Genomic DNA, 22745 nt, shown 5'->3' with positions numbered 1-22745 from the left:
CAGAGGTGGCCGGAGCCGGCTGCTCCCAGGCTTGCACTAGGTCAGAGTGGTGCCACCCAGTGTCCCCCCCATGGGGTATTGTACAATGGGTTTTCTGGCTGTTTGCTTGGCTTTTCAAAAACTGTATGTATTTTTTATGTCTTCTATGTATTAGAAAACTGATCCGATTGCAAAACAGGGTCCGATGGCAAAGGCTGGGTCAGTTTGGCCATCCTCCTGGGTCGCCGTGCTCTGTGTCTGTACTTGGAGCTTCACAGCTTGGTCCTGCTGCAGCCAGTCCCGTGTTCCAGTAGCAAACAGTGGTACACCCCGTTTTGGGGAGGTGGGGTGGTCTGTGTCTGGAAAGGGTCCTTGTACAGCCCTGTGCTCAGTACAGATTGCGGAGCTGAATCACGCGCTCCTTTTCAGGCGGATGATCCCCTGCCCGCCGTACGTCCGATGGGCGCTGGGTCTCCCTTCCTGGGGGACGCTCCTCAGGCCACTCGTTCTGTCCCTCTGCCGCTGCCAGCACCAGGACTGATCCAGAGAGCCAGTGCAGCTCCAGGCACTGCCACGGCTCATCACTGGGACCAGGCAGCCCAGGGCGGATGCAGAGGAGTGACTCTGGGGCTGATGCTGGGGTTGTCTAGACACTCAGGGTGACCTGGGAGTCACACCCAGGTCACTGTCCTGTGTGGCAGCCTGCATTAGGAGTGGAAACTGGCAGGAAGGGCGTAACAGATAACGAGCCTCTATGTGAAGTCCCATCCTGACGTCCTAATGGTCAGCGATTGCTTCCAGCTGTGAACCCGGGGCTGAGCGTTACCCCACACCATGGCCATGACTGATGACTTATGTCCTGGACTGTATGTCTGATTCTTCCTTGAATCTTTTTTGAACACTTGCAGGGTTTTTTGGTCACAGCAGGATGATCTGAGGTTTTTGCTTGTGGTGGTTTGACCTTGGCTAAATGCCAGGTATCCACCAAGTCGCTCTCACTTCCCCCCCTTCCCCCTTTTTCTCTCAACAGGGCAAAAAGGGGAAAAGAAAATAACATAGGAAAAAAACCCAACCCTTGTGGGTAAAACAAAAGCAGTTTTAATGTAAGCAAAGCAAAGCAAAAGTCCGCACGTGGAAGCAAAAAGAAAACAGATTTATTCTCTACTTCCCATTAACAGGCGATGTCGGGCCTTCTCAGGAAGCAGGGCTCCAATATGCGTAGTGGTTGCCTCGGAGGACCAAGGGTGACACACCACCACCACCACCACCCCCCCTTTCCTCCTTTTCCCCAGCTTTATACTCGAGCAGACGTCATATGGTCTGGAATATCCCTTTGGTCAGTTCGGGTCAGCTGTCCTGGTTGTGTCCCCTCCCAAGATCTTGCCCACCCCGTCCCACTGCGGGGGGAAAATGTCAGAAAGAGCCTTGGTGCTGTGTAAGCACTACTCAGCAGTAGCCACAACACCAGTGTGCTATCAACACCCTGCCAGCTCCCAACATCAAACACAGCACCATGAGGGCTGCTACAGGGGGAAACCAATTCCGGCTCAGCCAGACCCGGTACATTGCGTTCGCGTAGTCAACGTGGTGAAAGTGCGAAAATCACTGTTGAGAGAGCCGGGCTGCCGTGCTCTGTAGTAGAGCCGCCATCCCTTGTGGTGCTCAGCCCGCTGTGGGGGCTACACCGTTGTGGGAGGAGCGTGGGGGACAGCCCAGCGACCGGCTCTGCTCTCCACAAGCTCACCCGGTGTGGGGAGCACCACTGCTGGGACCCCCCAAAGCCTCCTGCCAGGAGCGTCTCTCCCAGGCTCAAGCGGCAGCGGGGGAGTGTGGAGGAACAACTTGGGCTGAGGCCAGGCTGCTTCGGCTGCGCCCAGCCCGACGCCTGCGTGTGCAGGGCACGAGCGTCTCAGGTTAGCATCCTGGGAAAGTTGGTGAGGTCTGGGGATAAATTGCCATCAGTTTATCTCATTTAGGAGGTAATCAGAGCCAGGGACGTGCGGAGCAATTGAATCTTAGTTGTTCTGAAGTATCATAAATCAAACGAGCTGTTGCTTTTTTACATGGTCGCATGTTAAAGAGAGCGCAGTGTCAGGTTGCTAGGGAGCATCAGCAAACTATGGCAAGCGTGGTATTGGGCTGCCGGGGCTGTCACCAAACTGGAGAGTACGGCTCAGGCTGTCAGGGAGCACCCACAGGCGGGCAAACGTGGTGTCAGGCTGTCAGGGGATGTCGCAGCAGCCCCAGGAAGAGCTCGTCACCACAGTGGGGTTGCAGGGACCATCGGGAAAGTCAGCCCAGCCAAGTGCTGTGCCAGGAGTGCCCCATCCTTCCCCAGACAAGCCCAGAGCCCCCACTGCAGCCGTGCCTCTGCGTGCCCAGGACCTCTGGCTCCCGTTTTGGGCAGCCGGGAGGGCCCCGGGGAGTCACGAGGCGTGTCTGACGGCGGGAGCACCTTTGCGACGCTCCCTACGCCAGCATCCCCATGGCTGCCAGAGCTCCAGGGATAATGAACTTCTCATGTGCTTAAAGAGTGATGCAGGGTGCATGGCGAGAAGCTGACAGCCCCTTAATGTGCTTCTCAGTGGCGGCCAAACGACGCGGTTTTGTCTTTGTTTTTTAGTTTTAAAACCCACGGGAAATTGATGGCCAGTAAAGAGTTGTGTTGGGGCGATGTGCGTGATTAATACCAACTGTCAGGGGCTGTCGGAGACCGATCTCGGCGAGCTGGGAGTGCGGGGCTGAGCTGCGCTTACCAGATTGCTGGGGATTCCAGCTGCTATTGCTCAGCTCCCGCCTGCCCCACGCAGCTTGTGTCACCCGTGCGCTCCCTTCCGCCAAGCCTCTTAATTCAGTGCTAACAAGTCACTCCTGCTCATTACAGACCCGCGAGCTCCCTGCAGCATCCTGGCGGGAGGAGAGCAGCCTGTGCCTGGGCATCGCCATGCCACGGCCGATCCCCCCTCTCCATCAGCTCCACACCCTCCTCGTTCCGTGCTTCCTGGGGGGACCTCGCCCAGCTCCATGTTGCCCCTCTGAGAGACGCTCGTGCGCACACCCGTAACTCCCACCGGTGCAGCTGGAGCCCGTGTCCTCCTCCCTGTGCCCACAGCATGACCCCAGCCCCCCATGCGTGCATGCGCTCCATATGACCCTTCCGCTGCCTCCCAGCCCCACTGCACCCCACATGGCACCCGCCTCCCCCCATATACACAGAAATGATGCTCTCGGTTCCTTGCGGTGACCCCCTCCACCCGTCGCAGCGCAGCCCATGGTGTCCCTCAGGTGCATCACCTCGTCCTGACACACAGCCGCCTTTGCTGTGTCCCCCGACATGTGCACACGCACATTTGGTACCCCACAGCGTGTCCTGAGTTTGCCCATCTCTGCCGGCCCCCCCCGCTGGGCCCAGCGTGCCCCCATGGGCGCAGCACGGGGCGAGGGGGGAACGTGCCAGCTCAGCTTGGGGCGCGCTGGGGGCAGCGGGACAGAAGGCACTGTGGGGTCTCCATAGCAATGTTCTTGCTGCGGCTCTCCTGGCGGCTTGTCGCTGTGGAGGGGGCCTGTCCCCGTTGCACTAATACAGGTTAGGAATATTGGGTTTAATGATCTGCAAAATGAGGAGGCAGCGAGCTGACATTTACGAATGGTGCTGCATCCTTCTCTTCCCAGACGCCTGCTAATTTGTTGATATCCCAAACACCTCGTAATGATGTGGTACAGTGGCAGCTTGCAAACAAGCATCCCGAGGCTGAGGGGCCTGCTGGCTGTCCCTGCTCCTGGACACTCTTCATGGACTTGGCAGCACGAGAGCGGAGATGTGGGCCAGGGACTCCCTGCACCAAAGGCGGGACCAGCCCTTTGGTTCCTGCCATGTGCCCCACATGCTGGAAGCGTCCCCCCACTTCCTCCCTGTGTGGCCACCCACTTGCCAGGGCATCCGGAGGCACCTCTGCTATGCCAGCTTGGAGTGGGAGAAAGGATGGGAGTGGGGGAAGGGCAACATGAAGGTGGAGACTGGGTGTGACTGGTAACTGGGGGAGAGCGGAGGTGAAAGAGGAGACCTCTGCTTCAGCATAAGCTCTGCTTCTCGTTTTACTGATGTTGAGTGGGATCCTGCTCCTCCTCCCTGTTAGGTGTGAGGTTAGTGGTTGGACTAGATGATCTTCAAGGTCTTTTCCAACCAAGGTGATTCTGTGATTCCTGGATCTGCTGGGATGCAGGGGGAGGTGGCCCACACCGTCCTGCGTGCCAGGCAGGGGCTGTGTCCCGTCTGCTCAGGGAAGGAGCCAGCTGGGGAGCCAGCTTGGTGTGCTGGCGTGGAAGTGCTGCCGCCCGTCCCCTGTGCTGGGCTCCCTCCTGGCCAGCCCGCTGGGGTGGGAAGTGGTGCCCTGGGTCTTGGGGGCTGTCATGGGGGAGCTCTATCCAATGCCCTGTGCAGGGAGAGAACTGCAGCCCTGTGTCCTGAGTGCTGGAAGAAGCGCAATCCTGCCACGCTGGGTGAGGAGCATCGCGCTGCATCTCATGTGGTGACTAGAGGGGCATTGCTCCATCTTCTGTGTCCTCCCCCCAGAGCTGCTTTGTGTTCTGGTGCCTAAGGGATAGGGGAGCTGCCGCCCCATATTGCTGCTTGTGCTCTGAGGGTGCTGCCCCAAGCTGGGGGGCTGGAGCAAGGGGGCGCATCTTGGGTAGGTGAAGTGTGGCCAGCCTGTCCCACTGCAGCTCCCCATGGAGGCACAGGGGCCTGGAGTTTCATGCTGTACCCCAGGAAGACTTGGGTTGACATAGCACTGAGGGATATGATGGAGTTGAGAACAGTCAGTGTGAGGTTAATGGTTGCCCTAGGTGATCTTTAAGGTCTTTTCCAACTGAGATCATTCTGTGATTCTGTGAGAAGCAGGGTGTCTGTGGAGAAGGAGGTGGGCAGTGCTGCTCCCTTGACTCCCTGCCGAGGTCCCTGCAGTGGGGTCTCCGGGCTGGCCTGGCCTGGCCTTCTCTGCACTGATATGCTGTGTAGTCTGAGCCCTTCCCAGAGCAGGACAGACCCCTGCACCCAGCCGTGTGCTGAAGCTAAGGTGTTTTTAGCCCCCCCGATGTACCACTTTTGCCCCAAGCTGTGTTTCCTCCCCGTGCTGCTTCTCCTCTCCAGCATCCCCTGCTGCTTCCGCAGGTGACAGTGACAGATCCACCGGCCTGCTGGGCATCTCAGCTCCAGGGCGGCTTTGGGCAGCAGAGCTCTATTCCACCTTGGCTTCTCGGTGGGGCTCTTGCCTTACCCTTGCCCTTTCACTTTGTGCTGCTTCCTGGCAGTGCATACAGGATGTCTCCATTGCCCCACATCTTCCCAGGCACGTGGCGATCATCTCCTGGCCCTCAGGAGATGCTTCCTCCCGAGGCTGGCTTGTTATCAGTGGGGGCTGTCGGCTTCCCCCTAACTCCACGAAGGCTCATCACCTCACTGCGGTGGCCGCAGAAATCCTCGAGCCCGCTCAGCTTGGTGGCCCAGTGGCTAGCCGGGTCTGGGTGCCGCACGGCCCTGGCCTGGCCTGGCCTGGCCGCCATGCAGTGCCCTTGCTAATTTTGCCCTCATTTGGAGCGCTCGTTGCTGGGCGGCGTTGGAGCTGGGTCATGGGGTTAACGCCCATTAGCAGAGCCGGCTCGCACCGAACTCTGCTCAGCAACTCTTCACGGAGCTCAGTCTTTAAAACATCATCAAAAAATCATCAAGAGAGAGAGAGACAAGCACGTTCATTTCCACTGCCCACTAATTCTAATGGAGCTGGCGTAATGGACTCCCACCAGCGTGCCTGCAGGCAGCCGCAGGGCCAGGGAGATGAGCTCTGCCTCCTGGCCCTGGGACAGCCCCTCTACCCCAAGGCAGCTGGAAAGGGCTCCCCACTCCTGTAGGGGTGGCTTCCTCCGGGATCTCGGCCCTCTTGAGTCTGAGCTGGCGAGCTCTGGGGCTCCTCTGGCCACCCTGGCCACCGGGAAGGAGCCCGTGCCCTGTGTGTGGTGCAGGGAAGGGTGTTCTGTCAACTCTGCTTCAACAGAGATATCTGAACCCTTCTGCCTCTGTCATCTACTTGGGGCTACCCTTTCATCTGGCCAGAAATGCCTCTGCCACATCAGAAATCTGTACCTCTCCCCAGAAGAATCGGAGAAAGCCCCATACTTTCCCTAAAACTATGACTTGAGTCTGATTCAACTTGTACAGGCCCCCCAGGGAGCTCAGGAACTCATCCCAAACCGTCCAAGAAGCTGAGTCTGCACACCATTCAAAGCTGCTCCGAGTCCTCGATTCCCTTCCCAGCTCTGCCGAGCCCTGCCTGCAAATCCACGGGTGCGATCCCGCAGCTCCCCGCTCTCCTGCCATAGCCACGCCGCGCTCAAGCCTCCAAAGAGGTCTGGCCTTGCCGTGCCGTCCTGTGTTGCCGCAGGAAAAGAGAGGTAGTGATTTTGCTTGCGAAAGCAGCCTTAGTGTGGAAGAAAAGCTGTCGTCCTTTGTTAGCTCTTCCCGGGCTCTGCGGAGAGCAACAGGCCCTTTGTTCGGGGTAAAGCTGGAATCCGTGAGGCACAAAGGAGGAAGGGGAACGGAGGTCCTGCAGCTTGTGAAGCTGGCGCTGGGGCTTTGGTCTGACTGGGATGGCTGCCAGGCCTGGGACCTGGCAGCTCCAGGATGCCCCCGAGCTGTGATGGTGGGAAAGTGTGTCCGAGTGGGGTCGGAGCCCCCAAAATCTCACTGTTTGCCCGTGATCGGGTGCGGGCAGCCCAGCCTGCCCCTTCTCTGTGAGCATCCTGAGCAGACAACTGGGGGACACGCGGTCCCCCCGCCCCAGTGCAGCACCTGAGGCAGAGGGGCCGTGCCCCAGAGCAGCGGCGAGCCCTGCCTGGGAGCCTGGGAGGGTGTTTGCCACCTTGGCTCTGCTGGGAAGTGAAGTGGGGCGGGAAGACTTGGGCTGGGATTCCTGCCTCTGTGTTTGGTGGGGAGGGACTGAGCAAGCGAGAGAAAGGAACAAGGATGATGGAGTCCTGTGAGCCGGTGGCAGGAATCCTCACCGTGTCCCAGGGACTGTGCTGACCCGCTTGCTGCTGTTTCAGTGGCAGCAGGGAGCACTTGAAGTGCATCCAGTTCTTCCCAGCTCCAAGCAGCTGGCCTGGGATCTGCAACACACTGACAGCAGCCACAGGTGACTCAGACCAAGGATGGGAGAGATTTAAGGAGAATCAGGCCGGTTCTGATATATCAGGGTCCCCCAGGAGTGGCTTTGTTGGTTGCTGCTCCAACAGTGCGGCCTGATCTGAGATCTGGGAACTGCAGACCCTCCCTCAAGCACCTGGGCGGTCACTGCCCCCCAGGAAGAAATGCCACTCTTCTTCCTGGGTATGAATGCTTCGCCCTGGGCAGCAATTGGGACAGATCTTCACTCTTGTAGTCTCCTGCAGAGGTAGAAGGAACCGTCTCTCGGAATGACCGGAGCGCCCACGTCCCCGGCCTGCAGATCCCAGCCGCAGGCTGGGACGGTGGCAGCGGTGGGGGCAGCTGCTCGCTCATGAGTGGGCTGGAGCTGAGCAGGGGCTCAGCAGATCCAGCTGAACACCGTGGTGGAAGGTTCCTGTATCACCCAGTGGTTGGGTGCTTCCTGCCCGTGTCCGGGGCATGGTGGTGCTCACAAAGAGGACAGTGCTAGCTAGCCCAGGAGACAGTGGCTATTAGCCTGGTTATTAACCTAGTCTGGTTATTTCTTTTCCCAGTATTCAGAAGTTAGCATCTGTATATTTTCCAAGAATCTTGTTTCTGAGCTGGGACTTGGTGTCTTTGGAGCATCCACAGCAAATGTCCTTAAGGTAGGAGACACGTGCCTTCCCCTGCCCCAGGCAGTGGTGGAGTCCCCATCCCTGGAGGGGTTTCAGAGTCGGGTTGACCCAGCACTGAGGGATCTGGTGGAGTTGAGAACGGTCAGTGTGAGGTTAATGGTTGGACTGGATGATCTTCAAGGTCTTTTCCAACCGAGGTGATTCTGTGAAGGAGCTCTCCAGAGCGGGGCCTGTGGGGTCTCTTCTCTGGCTGAGAGCTGGACGAAGGGGCAAAGTGCTGGGCAAACTCGGTGTCCTGGTTAGACAAGTGCGTCACAGAGAGCCCAGCAGTGTGACTGAGTGCCAGCACTCTGCAGTCTAGTCCTCCTCCTGATGCCCCAGAGTTTCCCATTCCCAGCAGGAGAAAGGCATCTTCCACCAGAGGAGGAGTCCTAAGCCAATTCTAGGGTGAAATGAGTGGAACAGCCTCCCCCTCCTATCTGGGAAAGGCCAGACAGATGGCACTTGACCTGGAGAGCCCTTCATCCTGGAGTCATTCGGTCCCCCCAAGGGTCTGCTGATGTGGAGCCAAGCCTTGCGTTCCTGCACCGGTCTGTTTCATCAGCGCTGATGATCTCCGAGCCCCCATGGCTGCTGCTGGGATCTGTGCAGGACACACCTTGGAGTGCTCTCAGCAGTGGCAAAGGGAGGCATCTTTCCAATCAGATGTAGCTCACACTTTTAACCCCCCTGAAATGCAAGATCCTGAGCCTACTGCATGAGTAGCTTGACACTCTCCACCATGGCACAGCAGCAGGAGCGGCGTTTTACCCTCAGGTTGTTCTGGGGTAAGCAGCTGTGCGTGACAGAAAGAGATAGAGAGTTGGGTGCCGTGCCCGGTATTTGTTAATGCAGGTGGTGGTGCCTGCGAGGAAGCGAGAGCCTGGAAAGAGCACTTGAAAGAGAGGAAGGGCTGTGCTCTCCTGCCACCCCCATCGGAGCTCTTGTTCCTCAAGGAGACTTCCCATGGCTGCACCCATTTTCTGAGAGCGTTTGTGGATGCAGCCTTGCTCGGCCAGTGCCGGGGGGGGCCCAGCAGTGACTGAGGTTGGCCGTGCCCTCGGTGGGACCCAGCTGGTGACCTCCGCACCCGTTCGTTAGCTCTGCTGGGGGGCTGCGGGCTGCAGCAGGTTCCTCAGTCATTGCCCTCCTGCTGCTTCCCTCCGCAGTGAGAGACTCCTCCGGCCGCAGCTCGCAGAGGGGAGTTGGGCAGAGGAGAGGAACCCCCCCTGGACCCCCTCTGCTCGCCTCCCCTCGGCTGTCCCGGCAGGCAGGGACCCTGCCAGGCTGCAGGCCAGCACAGCTCTTTCTTGCTGCGGACCAGGCTGGGCCCCTCGGCCTCCTTGCTGTCTCTGGAGCTGTGCAGTTGACTCCCTGCTTTTAATAGAGAGCTGGGAAGGCACATTATGGAGATGAGGGTGTTATTTGCATAACGCTAATTAGGTAATTACAAATCATTTTGCTATGAGCTGAAGCGTGTGCTGTGACATAACGTTTATTAGTCATTCCATTCAGGCCCCGCTTAGTTAAGTCATTTACTGCACTAACTACTGAAGTTGGCAATAAAAGGTAAATGCTGGTGCTTGGGTGCAAAGCTGAGACGGGGCACCCCACATAAATCTGAGGCCCATGCGCCCGCTCGGTGCAGCCTGTGGTGTGGGCTGACAGGGCAGAGCCTGGCCCCGGCAGCCCAGACCAGGAGGGTGGGACAGTAATCAGGGGGAGACCACATGTTTTCAGCTGGCTCTTGGTTGTTTTGGGGTCATTTTCTGAGCCCTGGGGGGCAGGCCTGAGGTGCTTTCCCATGTTTTCACTGTCCCCCGTCTCTCTGCTGCTGGCTCTGCACCCAGCACTGTGCTCTGACACCCTCCCTGGAAACCCACCAGGCAGCCTGTGTTTGTAGGGATGCTAATGCTTCCATCCCAGTCTAAGTGCCTGAGCGACCCTTGGGGCTCCCCAGAATTATCTTCCCTGAAGGCAGCAAGTCAGGAATTTGTCCCCACACGTTTCACAGCCAGATAAGTGCTTTAAGGCTGTATCTTCTGGGGTTGCTTGCGGGGCACAAGATGCCGGTGGTGTGCAGAGGAGCCCCGTGGCCACCAGCTTCCCAGGTTTGGGAGCCAGAGGCTGCCTGCCTAGCAGGGCATGGAGATGTGCCAGAGCTGAGAACAGCATCCCTCTTTGCCTTCCTGTGGCTCCTGCCTGGATGGCTGTGACTTCATGCTTCTCCATGGGAAAACAGTGGCCGCATGGGTCCATGGAGTGCCCAGGCACCAAGGGCTTCCTACGCGGGATCCCTACCCTTCTGCGCTCCTCGTTTGGTGGTGACAGCCCTTCTCAACGCACGGGACTCAAAAGCTGCCTTTCACCCACCACAAGGACCCTCCTTGCATCTCCTGGTCCAGCACACAGGACTGTGTCCCCCTAAAACCACTCATCACCAGGCACCAGGCGCTCTGTGGGCCCTTGGTGGGGGTTGATGGGGCTGTTTGGGGGCACCAGCTGAGGAGGAGCTGATTTCACTGCTCAAGAGATCAGCAGCTTTTTCTGGGGGTGGGACATACAGGGCACAAGCAGCTTGCTACAACCTCCTGGGTTTGCCGGCCCAGGATGATGGGGGAACAAGGCTGTGGATGTTGGCATGCAAAAGGGAGCTGGGGCGCAGGGGGCTGTGCGAGCAGAGCTCTGGTTCCTCCCTCCAGGCACTCTCTGCCTGCACTTCCCTGTCCCAGCTTCCCAGGGACTGCTGCTGCTGCCAGTGATCCTGCCTGTGCGTGGGCACAGCCATGGCCCGCAGGGATCCCTCTGTGTGCTCGCATCCTGCGAGGCTGGCAGGCCCCCTCCCTCCCTGACCCGTGTCGTGGCACACATTTCTTTTCCAGAACCAGATGAGCCATTTGAGTTCATTATCGTGTCCCTGACGGGCCAGACGTGGCTTTTTGAGGCCTCAACGTCAGAGGAGCGAGAGCTTTGGGTCCAGGCCATTGAGAGCCAGATCCTGGCCAGCCTGCAGGGCTGTGAGAGCAGCAAGAATAAGGTAAGAAGCAAGAATAAGGTAAGAGGCCTCAGCTGAGCGCTGCTTTGTCCCCTCCTCTCTGGCATCTGCTTTGGTGCGTCGTCCCTGTCCCAGGCTAGATCCCGTCCTGATCCCTCTGCTCCCAGTCAGGGTTGAATCCTGTCCCTGGGACTGTGCTGCTCCCCTCCAGGTTTCCTGTCACCTCTCTGAGCTCCCTCTTCTCTCCCCAACCTGGCTCTGGCCCCACGGAGCTCCCTGCATCCTGCCAGGGCTGGATCCTGCGCTGTCTCCTCTCTCCTTGGACAGCTCTGCCCTTCTGGCCCCCCAGCCCCTGCTCCTCTGGCACACTTCTGGCAACGAATCCGTGTTCCCTCCAGTCCCTGTCCTCTGAGCCCTGCGCTGGACACCCCTCCCACAGCAGAGCCCACAGGGTGCCCGCTCCCACCGCAGCAAGGTGCTGGCAGCTCCCCGACAAGCTCTTGGGGCGGTGATGAGAGGCCGCGTGGTGGGGCCGTCGGCCTCAGGTAAACGGGGTTGCTGTGCATTTTGTTTCAGGCTCGGCTGGGCAGCCAGAGCGACGCACAGGCCATGCAGGCCGTCCGCACCGCACGTGGGAACAGCTTCTGCGTGGACTGCGACGCACCGAGTAAGAAATGCCACCCTGGGAGGTGGGGGCCACTCACCTGGGGCGGGAATGGGGACCCCACCCCAGCCACCTCCCCTTTTACCCCAATGAGCCCTCACTACAAAAAGGACATTGAATTACTCGAGCGTGTCCAGAGAAGGGCAACGACGCTGGTGCAGGGTCTGGAGCACAGGTCTGATGGGGAGCGGCTGAGGGAACTGGGGGGGTTTAGTCTGGAGAAGAGGAGGCTGAGGGGAGACCTCATCGCCATCTACAGCTACCTGAAAGGAGGGTGCAGAGAGGGGGGATGAGTCTCTTGAACCCAGGAACAAGTGATAGGACAAGAGGGAATGGCCTCAAGCTGCGCCAGGGCAGGGTCAGACTGGCTATTAGGAAGCATTTCTTTCCAGAAGGGGTTGTTGGGCGTTGGAATGGGCTGCCCAGGGCAGTGGTGGAGTCCCCATCCCTGGAGGGGTTTCAGAGTCGGGTTGACCCAGCGCTGAGGGATCTGGTGGAGTTGAGAACGGTCAGTGTGAGGTTAATGGTTGGACTGGATGATCTTCAAGGTCTTTTCCAACTGAGATCATTCTGGGATTCTGTGATTCTGAGCCTGACTCTGTGGGGCTGTCTCGTCCTCTCCTGAAGCAGACCAACTCTTCAGGAATGGGCTGATCCCTTGGAAGGGATCTGGTGGGCAGGTGCCTGCAAATACGCATCTCCTGATTGTAGGAGACAAGCTGGTGAGTCCGTGCTGGTTATTAACACTCCCCCACTGCTCTTGCTGCCCTCAGATCCAGACTGGGCAAGTCTGAACCTGGGCTCCCTCATGTGCATCGAGTGCTCCGGGATCCATCGCAACCTGGGCACCCACCTGTCCCGCGTGCGCTCCTTGGACCTGGACGACTGGCCCAGCGAGCTTCTCATGGTCATGACAGCCATCGGCAACGCCCTGGCCAACGCCGTTTGGGAAGGAGCAGTGGAAGGCTACCCCAAGCCCACCCCTGAGAGCAGTCGGTAAGGGAGGTGGGGAACTGGAAGAGATGCTTCTCAGACAACCACGCCAGGAGGCTTGAGGGCACCACAAGAGGTTGGGAGCAGCCATCCAGTCAGAGAGGTGGGCAGGAGACCTCGAGGTACACCAGCGTTGGGGGTCCTGCCTGCTCTCCGGGCGCTGGAGGTGCTGGTGGGCCGATGGGGCCATGCGGTGACTGCCGGAGCCGTGGCTGGCTGCGAAGTGGAAGGGGTTAACAGAGCTGGCTTGGCAGCGTGGTGGTGCGGGTCTCAAGGGTGCGTCCCTTTCAGGCCCTTGTCTGTCCCTATCGGAGCGACTCTCCTGTCACTCATCCCAACAAGAGCCCATTCTGTGGCTTATCAACGGATAAGAGCGGGTCAGGGGGCGGCGGGAGTGAGCATGCTCCGCGCGGGGCATTGATGGCCGCCCGCCAGATGCAGATGGATAGAATGGCAGCAGATAGCGGCGGCACGGCGCGCATCGATCCGCCCGGCCCCGCAGCCCCAGGCGGGACCCACGCTGCCGCAGCCTTTTGTTTGCGCCAGGCGAGACGGCAGCAGCGATAACGTGCCTCCCGTGGCACCGCCGGGCTGTCGTGTGCGGCAGCTGACCTTTTCTTGCCGCTGGCCACGGCCCGCACGCCAGCGTGGGACAGAGCCGGTCCCCGTAACACGCTGCCCACGTTAACAGGCAGGAGCACTGGCGTAGAGGTGCGGGTGTACAGCGTACGGAGGGAGCTGGAGGGAGCTGCAGTGAGACAGAGACGTGTCCGGAGCGGTGTGAGAGCCCCGGTGCCAGCCGTGCCCGCGGCGGGGCCCGCTGGCTGTGGGGGTGCAGGCAGGTTGGCCCACCCGTGACAGTGACAGTGTCCCCATCCGGCAGGGAGGAGAAGGAGCGCTGGATCCGGGCCAAGTATGAGCAGAAGCTCTTCCTGGCTCCACTGCCGCAGTCGGACATCCCGCTGGGGCAGCAGCTACTGCGAGCCGTGGTGGAGGATGACCTGCGCCTCGTGGTGACGCTCCTGGCCCACGGCACCAAGGAGGAGGTGAACGAGACCTACGGGGATGGAGACGGGCGCACGGCACTGCACCTCTCCTGCGCCATGGCCAACGTCGTCTTCACGCAGCTGCTCATCTGGGTAAGACAGGACTCCCCTGGTGCTTCCCCGCCGCAGCAGCTCCCTGCTCCCAGGTCTCGGGGCACCCCTCGTCATCCTCTTGCTGGCTTCCCCCTCCCCATCATGCCCGCTGGCACTGCCCTGCTCACCCTCCCGTCTCCCTCCAGTGCCCACCCCGGTGCTGCAGAGCCCCGGTGCCCACTGACCAGCTGCTTTCTCTCCTGCACAGTACGGGGTGGATGTGAAGAGCCGGGACGCTCGGGGCCTGACCCCGCTGGCCTACGCCCGGCGAGCTGGCAGCCAGGAGTGCATCGACATCCTGCTGCAGCACGGGTGCCCCAGCGACAGTGCCGTCACCACGCTGACCCCCAGCCTGCCCCGCCGCAACGCCAACGCCAACAACAACGCCTGCACCGCGGTGCCGGCTGAGCTCGGCCCCAGCCCCGGCGCTGTCTAGCTCTCCGCTCACCGCGTGGCCACCTTCAAGCTCTGCGGGGGGACCGGGGCCACAGGAGCGGGTCTGAGAAGAGCCCCCCCACCCCGCAGCACCCCTGTTCTGGCCAGGAGGAGGCCGGGGAGCCAGTGGCCGGTTCCTGCGGACTCACCCCATGCAGCTGGAGCGGGGGCTGCGCAGACCCAGTGCTGTCAGCTTGCCAAGGGGCTCCCTCGTAGTCACTGGGATGGGGGGGCTCCAGTACACCCCGTTCTCATGACCGGTACAGGGGGAAGAGAGGCAGTTTCTCTGTGCCCCCCACCACTCACACATGTAGATAATACAGGGGCTGGGGGCAGTTCAGGTGTGTGGCCCTCCCCTGCGCAGCCAGGACCAGGGAGGGTGATGGCTGCAGTTTGGGCGCTTCCCTCCTGCCCCCCCGTCCCATTCGGCCTCGCTGTGCACCCCCGGTGCAGTGGGGAGGCGGGGAGCAGCAGGAGGTGCATGGAGAACCTCTCTGCTTCTGGCCAGTGCAGGGAGGGATCCGCTCGCTGGTACCGCTCCCCACGTGCTGATGCGAAGGGAGCTCCTCTCCCACGCAGCCCCCAGACCTCTCCAGCCTCCCCGGTGACCTAGAGGAGGAAGAGGAGGGTCACCCCGGGATCCCCAGCTGTGTCTGTCTGTCTGTAGAGTCACTGTCCTTCCAGGTTCAAGCCCCAAAGCCATACACAGTGTCTCCATCAGAGCATCCCCGCTGGCTCCCGCTGCTGCCCAGGCGGGGCTGGTCTCCGGCTGAGCGAGAGGAGAGAGGAGGCCAGCGTCTCCCTTCGGTTTTAGGCCAAGCCTGCAGCTGAGCGCTGGAACCCCGAGGCTTTGGACGCTGCTGTGGAACGTCTCTGTCACTTGTGTATAAAATGTACATTGGAAATATTTATATGGACACTCTGTATATACTGTTTCTTTGCCATGAGTTGCCCTGTGTGTGTTATCTGCAGCCAAGGAGATAAAGGCCAATAAAGCAACCCACCTCCTGCCAGGACAGCTTTTCTCTCTGCTGCCTTTTGGGCCCCCAGCTTCTTGCCCGCTCTGCGAGGGCTGGTGGCTCTTCCATCCCAGCCTGACAAGCGTTCAGCCCTTTCTCCTGCAGCTGGGGAGCTGGTAACAGCGGTCCTGTGCTGAACTGGGCCCCTTGGTGGGGGGGGCAGAGTGCCAGGGTGGGGAGGGGAGATGTGACAACCCTGGGTGCTGGGGGATGAAGTGGGGACACGGCCCCAGCGGGATTAACGGCTCTGGTGGGATCAGAGAGGGGCACAGCAGAGAGGAGTGTGCTGGGCAGGGGACATGCCAGGTCAGAAGTGCTGGGGCCCTGTGTGAAATACAGTTTGAAACTGGGGGGAGGCAGAGGTGGGCAGGGAATGGTGGGCTGTCCCGCAAGCGAGGAACCTGGGCGGTTTGACAGGGCAAAAAGATCGCTGCGGAAGATGGGGTGGTCTAATCACAGGGCACAGACAGACCCCCGGGCAGTGAAGGGAGCTGTGGGTCCCTGATCCCACATCCTTCTCCCAGCTTTTGGCAGAGCAAGGCCCCGGTGCCACCGGTTCTCTGCTGGCTGCACCCAAGGCCGCACCACAAGGGACAGTTTGGGGCTCCAGCATCCTCTCCTGGGTCCATGCTCTGCGCTTCATGGGGCTGGGTGCTATAAGGGAGGGAGGTGCCGAGTCACCCCGCTCTCCCCCCCGGCCCCCCACCTCTCGCAGGTACCCCTCAGCAGTCCCATCCGGACCCCTGCCGCCATGCCCCACTGTGGCACGGGGCTGCCACACCGGTGGCCATAGCGGGTGGCCCCAGCCCCTCCACTGGTCTCTTAACTCACGGCTGCGTGTGCCGCTGTGGTGGCTGCCCGTCCCGGTGCTGGTCCCAGTGCCAGTGCCCCCCACCTGTGCCCACGTGTGCCCCCCGTCCCCGCTCTCCCTCGCGGTGCACGTCGGTGCCCCGGCCCGGTGCTGGGTTTGGTTAATTTCCTGGCGACTGCATTAGCGGGAATGGAAGCCGAGGGACGGCAGCTCCTCTGGGGCCCATTAATCATCCCCCTCAGACAAGCTGCCTTGATTACAAGTGGCAAGAAATTCATTAGGGCTGCGGCTCTGACAACTTTTATCTGCGCGGCTGGATCTGACTCATTAGGCAGCCAAATTAAAGCCATGATGGGCCCTGATGAAATTCACTGCTTGTTTATCTTGTGCGATCTGATACATCTGCCCATACATCATCTCCCGTGCGGGATCCCGCCCGGCCCAGCCCCGGTGCCTCCCTTCCCATCCCAGCCCTGCCCTGACCCGCCGGGCACCCCTGGCCTGCGGGACAGCCGCGACCCAGCGCCAGAGCCGGCCCCAGCACTTCGGGGTCAGCCCCGGGAGCGGCGGCCGTGCCAACGGGGGCCGTGTGAGGACAGCCGCGGGGCCACAGCCACGCAGTGTCCGTGGATGGGGGTGTGCAGCCCCCCTCGAGGCACGCACAGCCCCGGCCAGGTCCTGCTGCTTGTGGCACCACTGCCAGTGCTCAGCCCCCATGGAGACAGACCCCGTGCCTGCATCTCGCAAACCCCAGGGCTGCCCGTCTGCTTACACCAGGGGAAGGGAGCACCAGGAGCTTCCCCGTGGGCTCTGACGTGGTCCCGAAGAGCCAAGACAAACCCCTTTTATTCTCCAGCTCGTGAGCAGGCGGGCCAGGCTGTTGCAGTGGCCCTGGCTTCCTTACGGGAGGGCATATTGCCACCCCATCCCAGGGTGGTGCCCCAGTGCAAGGGCCTGTGCTGGGCACGGGCAGCCTCGGGGCTGTGGCACGCCATTCCCATCTCCAGCAGGAAGAGTTTGAGCTGAACAACAGTGTCCATGTTAAGAAAAACATCATGCCCCCCCTCGGCAGTGGGGCCAGACCTCAGCAGCAGCACACCGGTCCTGCCCCACGTTATCACAGAATCACCTAGGTTGGAAAAGACCTTGAAGATGTTCTAGTCCAACCATCCTGGAGCACTTCTCAGCACCAAGGTGGCCCATGTGGCTTCACATGGTCCCGGGCCAGGACAGCTAGTCGGCACCAGGCTGAGCTGAGGCTGCAATGGGGTGCGGGTGCTGCAGGGCTGGAGCGAGGGATGCGGATTCACGCCATGAGCGCATCCAGAGTGTGCAGCCCCAGGATGGAAAGCAGCCACGCCGCAGGTCTACACCAGTTCCCAGAGAGCCTGGGCACAGCAGATCACGTCATGGGGCACAGCGCACAAAGAAAGCCCTGTGGGCCCTCCGGCAGCCCAAGCTGAGCTGGCACAGCCCCTTGGGGGTGTACGTGGGTGGGCAGCAGCCGTGGCACGGGGCAGTTTACCCAGCCCCAAGGCAGACCCCCACACTGGGTACATGCAGAGGTGCTTTTACAAGAGATGGCCGGAGCAGAGATCATGCTGTCGGTCTGCACCTTCGCGTTTCCAGTCAGCCCTGCTTCTTTGAAAGAGAGGGCAGAGGTGTGACACAATGCCCCAGCTCCCTGCGCTTACCAAGATACGGCACCACTGTGCTCCACTACAGCACCTGCACCTTGTGCCTGTCCACGTCTCAGTGTCTGGCCTGCCCATGGGTGCAAAAGTCCACAGCACAGGTCACAGAATCACAGAATGATCTCGGTTGGAAAAGACCTTGAAGATCATCCAGTCCGACCATTAACCTCACACTGACCATTCTCAACTCCACCAGATCCCTGTGGTGTATGTCCTCGCAAAGCCTTCTGGAGGAGATGTCAGCCCGGCAGCCCAGGACACCAGCACGAGCTGGTAGGCTGTGAAAGGCCCAGCACAGGCAGACAGGTGGGACACACACACACACCCCTCCCTGCCCCTGACTTGGGAAGGGTTTGAGCAGTCAGGGATCACCAAGCACTGCAGTCTCAGGAAGTGCTTCGTAATTCACCCGGCATCTGAGCAAGCAGTGGCACAGCAGAGCGTGGCTACAGCCCGTCTCTCCTCCCTAGCCCCAATTCAAGCACGCCCTCGATAACTTTTTTCAGGTTTTGGGTCGTTTTCCTTTGACACTTGAAAATGCACCCACCAGGAGTTTGCACTCTGCTGCTGAGGCCGTTGTGACCAGTCTTGCTCCTGACTCCCCTCTGGAGCTGCACCCCTGAACGCTGTGTGCTGCTGTGGGGCTGGCTGTAAAGGAACTGGAGGTGGTCGGGGGGAGCTCATGACCCCCCCCCCCCAGGTCAGTGGGAAGGGAGATTGTTTGTCTCCTGCCCATGTGCAGCCAGAGCCCATTTCTCCCCACCAGGGTATAGGTTCATTATTGCATTGCAGGATTTCTACAGCGATGGCACCCACATGGTACTTCTCACCCAGACCAGCGGAATGGTGAACTGCTCCCTAAAAGCAACCCCCAGCAGCACAGATTGCCCCGCGGGGCAGCACAGCACAGCGCAGCGTTCCTCTGCCCGGCCTCGAGTCTGCTCATACCGGGGTCAGAGGGCCCATCACAGCCACTGCTGCACACCAGCTTTGGGGAAAAAAGAGCTGTGTTACCTCCTGGGGAACTGCTCTGTGAGCCACTAGCAGGTCAGCTAAGCATCCAAGTAAGTCCTGGAGAGGTTGTCTGATGAACAACAGTAGCAGCAATCTTCAGACAAGCCCATTGTTAAGAGAATCACAGAATCACCTAGGTTGGAATGCTACGACCCAGCTTTGTTGCACTGAAAACCTTTTCCTGAGAGGGGACCACTGGGTGAATAAATACCCTGTGAGATGCAATCCCTGCTCCTTTCCTAGTTCTTTAAGAACCGTTGTCCAGGTAAATGACTGGGCAGGTCTGGGTAGAAAGAATTCCCTTGCAAATGATGAAACTGTCTTCATGAGGGCAAAATAAGTCATGTTTGTATGTATGTGTGTATATATATGTATAAATAAATGCATGCCCATGTGTATACATTATCTCTATGTGTCTCCAGCTTTATCTACCTTCTACTCTGTGTGTGTGTGTGTGTGTGTGTGTGTGCGTGTGCGTGTACATGCACCCATGTGCACAAGGGTGTGCATTTGGGTACCCACATAAGAGCTCCTTCCCCCCAGTTCCTACTCCAGGACACAAGACAACAGACAGAGGGTAGTACATGGGAAATTCCAAATAGATACAGGAAAAGAATACTAGGAAGGTGGTCAGGCACTGGAACAGGGGCCCAAAGAGGTGGGATTGCCATCTGTGGAGGTACTTGAAGTCAGCTGGACAAGTTCCTCAGCATCCTGCTCTAACGGGACCAGCTTTGAGCAGGTGTTGTGCCAGAGACCTCCTGAATCCCTTCCCACCCGCATGGCCCTGTCATGCCAGGGTCTGTACTGCCCAGATTTGCATTGTTGCTCTCCTCCTCCCACCCACCTCAGCCTAAATATCAGCAATAGCGTGGCCAGCAGGGACAGGGAAGGGATCTTACCCCTGTACTCGGCACTGGTGAGGCCGCACCTCGATTACTGGGTTCAGTTTTGGGCCCCTCACTACAAGAAGGACATTGAATGACTCGAGCGTGTCCAGAGAAGGGCAACGAAGCTGGTGCAGGGTCTGGAGCACAGGTCTGATGGGGAGCGGCTGAGGGAACTGGGGGGGTTTAGTCTGGAGAAGAGGAGGCTGAGGGGAGACCTCATCGCCCTCTGCAGCTACCTGAAAGGAGGGTGCAGAGAGCTGGGGATGAGTCTCTTGAACCAAGGAACAAGCGATAGGACAAGAGGGAATGGCCTCAAGCTGCTCCAGGGCAGGGTCAGACTGGCTATTAGGAAGTATTTCTTTCCAGAAGGGGTTGTTGGGCGTTGGAATGGGCTGCCCAGGGCAGGGGTGGAGTCCCCATCCCTGGAGGGGTTTCAGAGTCAGGCTGACCCAGCGCTGAGGGATCTGGTGGAGTTGAGAACGGTCAGTGTGAGGTTAATGGTTGGACTGGATGATCTTCAAGGTCTTTTCCAACTGAGATCATTCTGTGATTCTGTAAATGCTGCAGCACCTGTAGCTCCAGCATGCCTTGCAGCTCCTCTGTTTGGGGAGGTGCTGCGGCCACTTTGTGCAGCGCCGTTCGCCGGCGTGTCGCCGCGCTTTGCTGTGTGCTGTGCAGGAGGCATCAGACTCACTGCAATGCACAAGGTTGGCAGGGGAGCTGTGTTCTGCGCAGCATGAGGAGCGCTCTGCTATTCTGCAGCTCTCTCTGACACCCCTGGTGACAGCAGCGAGTCTGTCACCTCCACCAGCACCACACCGAGCTGCACCTCTCTGCAGCGCTCGCAGTTACAGCAACAGGAATGTTTGCAGGGTTGCGCTGTGTACTGGCTCTGGGCCTGAGCTAACTCAACAACAAAAAAAGCCAAAAAACTACATAACTTCAAAGAAGCTGAGATGTCCCGTTCTCCAACCCAATCCCCAGGCAGCCAGAGTGGGGGTGCTTGGCACCCAGAGCTCAGGTGCGCAAATGGCATGCACGGCGCAGGGGGAGGGGGGTGTAGAGGGGGTGATGGGTTAAGAACACCATAAACTGCTGCTGTCACTGGGGCAGGACTTACCAAACCACAGCATCAGCTAGAAATGCCTAGTGAGAATAAGGGGGTTCTTGGACCCTAAAATAAAATCTCTTTTCAGTGTCACTGCCCAACCCTGGAGCTGTGGCCATTTTTCAGAGTGCTGTGCTTAATCTTGTGCTGCTGTGCCGTGCTAGGCTGCAGTGGCACAGACCCCTCATGTGGACACATTTATAGTGACAGAGCACTGCTTATAGCCGCACGACTGCTTTATCCTGCCTCCCCCTGCCCTCCCCCCGCAGCTGGCCCAGATGTGTGCGCATCAGTTCACGTGCGGGAGCTGCTGCAGTCGCTGCAAATGGCACGTTATCCCCTTCTGCAGCCATGGAGAGCGTAGGTTAATTAACGGTCTCTGCCTCAGACCAACCCAGACCCAAGGAGGGAGAAGCGGGGAAGAGCTGAGCTGTAGTTCTCGGGAGCGGGCAGCTCTAGCACTGTGTGTGGAAGGGAACTGCCGGCTCCCCTGAGGGCAGGGCAGCTGAGGGCAGATGCCAGAGGACATTTACCTCCCCTGATGTTGCCAGCAGATGTTGCTACCTGAGCAGGCCAAGCCCATGCTGAAGATGCTGCGAGCAACACCAGGCCAGGCAGGTCCTGAGGCCGCGTTCTCCTTTCCAGGTCGGTGCGGGGGGGGGGGTCTAGAGGCGGCAGCTGTCCTGTCGTGGCTGCAGGAAGCCAGCTGCGCTCTGCTGCCCCAGCTCAGAAATCCAGGTCAGGACGGGATCCTGCAGAACTGCCTCGGGACCTGCAACAAACATCTCTGTGGAAAGAAGCACCCTCCTAGGACCTCCAGGAGCACAGCGTTGTCTTAACGGTTGCTCTGCTCCACGCTGGGGCCAGCCAGAGCCAGCAGCCGATGGGCAGGGAGAACCCCCGCCGCCTGCTCTCAGGCTACAGGGCAACGCGGGAGGACTCAGCTGTGCTGCCTGAGCCACACTCCAGCTTAACGGAATGCACCTGCCAAAGAGGGAAGGGCCCTGGGGAGGGAGCAAGGGAGGCAGTGTGAGGTGGGCCAGCCCTTGCCCAGGGAAGGCACCCAGGAAGGGGAAGTCTGCTCTGACTGTCAGCGGTGTTGCCCGCTCTTAGAAGCTCTCTCCTCTCCCGGGGAAGGATGCCAATGGCCCAAACTCCGTATCAACCCTCAGAGCGATTGGCATCCCCGCAGCACCATGTCCCACACCCTTTGGAAAGAGCCTTCTACCTCTCCAGGAAGTGCTGAGGGATCTGGTGGAGTTGAGAACGGTCAGTGTGAGGTTCATGGTTGGACTAGATGATCTTCAAGGTCTTTTCCAACCGAAATCATTCTGTGATTCTCTAAATCTCTGGTGGGATTGCAACGGGTGTCACTGCCACAGTGCAGATGCAGGAGCTCCCTTGCTCCATGGGCTGGGCTGGCTGATGTTCATCAAGCCAGCAACAGAGGCATTGGTGGCTGGACACCCAGTTAGTGGTGGAATCACATGGTTCTCTGCACTGTTGGCTCAGGACTCTGCATGCAGCTGTGCCCTGGGCAAAACTGGCTCTTCAGCAAGTCCTGGGGCTGGGCTCGGCCACCTGAGATACCCCCTGGCTTCAGAAGCAGCATCCTATGCAATAGCTCTCAAGAGCAGACTATTCCACCCTGGCTGGCCTAGGTGTGAGAGCCCCCCCACTCAGGTCTGAAACCCCTCTCCCGTGTTGGTGTGGTGAGACCCAGCAGCTGCTCCAGGCCGGGGCAAGGAGCCACAGTGTCGGTACCAGCGGCGCCTGGTCCACCCTGGTCCCGCTTGCTGCTGCGGAGCCTCAGCAGCCGCTCCTGGTGAGACAGGCGGAGGTTTCAGAGGAAGGGCAAGACCCTGATCCTTCCCTTCAGCCCAGCCGTGGGGCAGCCGGCCCCGGCAGCCAGCCCAGCCCCAGGATTCAGTGGCAATAAGGTGCCCGAGCTGCAGGAGGATTTCTCCGTTCATCCCCCCTGGGCTCCTCGGAGCTGAGGGAGGAGGAAAGACTCTTCTCGAAGGCAGCGCAGCCCTGAGGAGCTGGAGGCCTCACATCCCTGGGCCTTTGGAGGTGCTGCTGGTGTGTGGGGCTGGGCGTGGGTAGAGAAGGGATGGGGTGCCCGGGACGGCCTGGGGATGGCGGGGGGG

General features: G+C 59.7%; 1 protein-coding gene across 2 annotated transcripts in view; it reads left to right on the top strand.

The window, feature by feature from the left end:
- The window catches only part of AGAP3 (ArfGAP with GTPase domain, ankyrin repeat and PH domain 3), a 148568-nt gene extending 133506 nt beyond the window's left edge, over positions 1-15062 (top strand). For both annotated transcript variants that reach the window (XM_074851197.1, XM_074851130.1), the window contains exons 14-18: positions 10716-10870; positions 11405-11495; positions 12266-12488; positions 13369-13624; positions 13833-15062. In XM_074851197.1, the coding sequence (XP_074707298.1) occupies positions 10716-10870; positions 11405-11495; positions 12266-12488; positions 13369-13624; positions 13833-14060 (953 nt within the window). In that variant the 3' untranslated portion in view covers positions 14061-15062. The remainder of the gene's footprint in view (positions 1-10715; positions 10871-11404; positions 11496-12265; positions 12489-13368; positions 13625-13832) is intronic.
- Positions 15063-22745: the final 7683 nt, after the last annotated feature.

This window comes from Strix uralensis, chromosome 1 (genome assembly GCF_047716275.1).
Source record: "Strix uralensis isolate ZFMK-TIS-50842 chromosome 1, bStrUra1, whole genome shotgun sequence".
NCBI lineage: Eukaryota > Metazoa > Chordata > Aves > Strigiformes > Strigidae > Strix > Strix uralensis.
The sequence above is the reverse complement of the archived record's forward strand: the minus strand, read 5'-3'. Positions and strand labels throughout refer to the sequence as shown.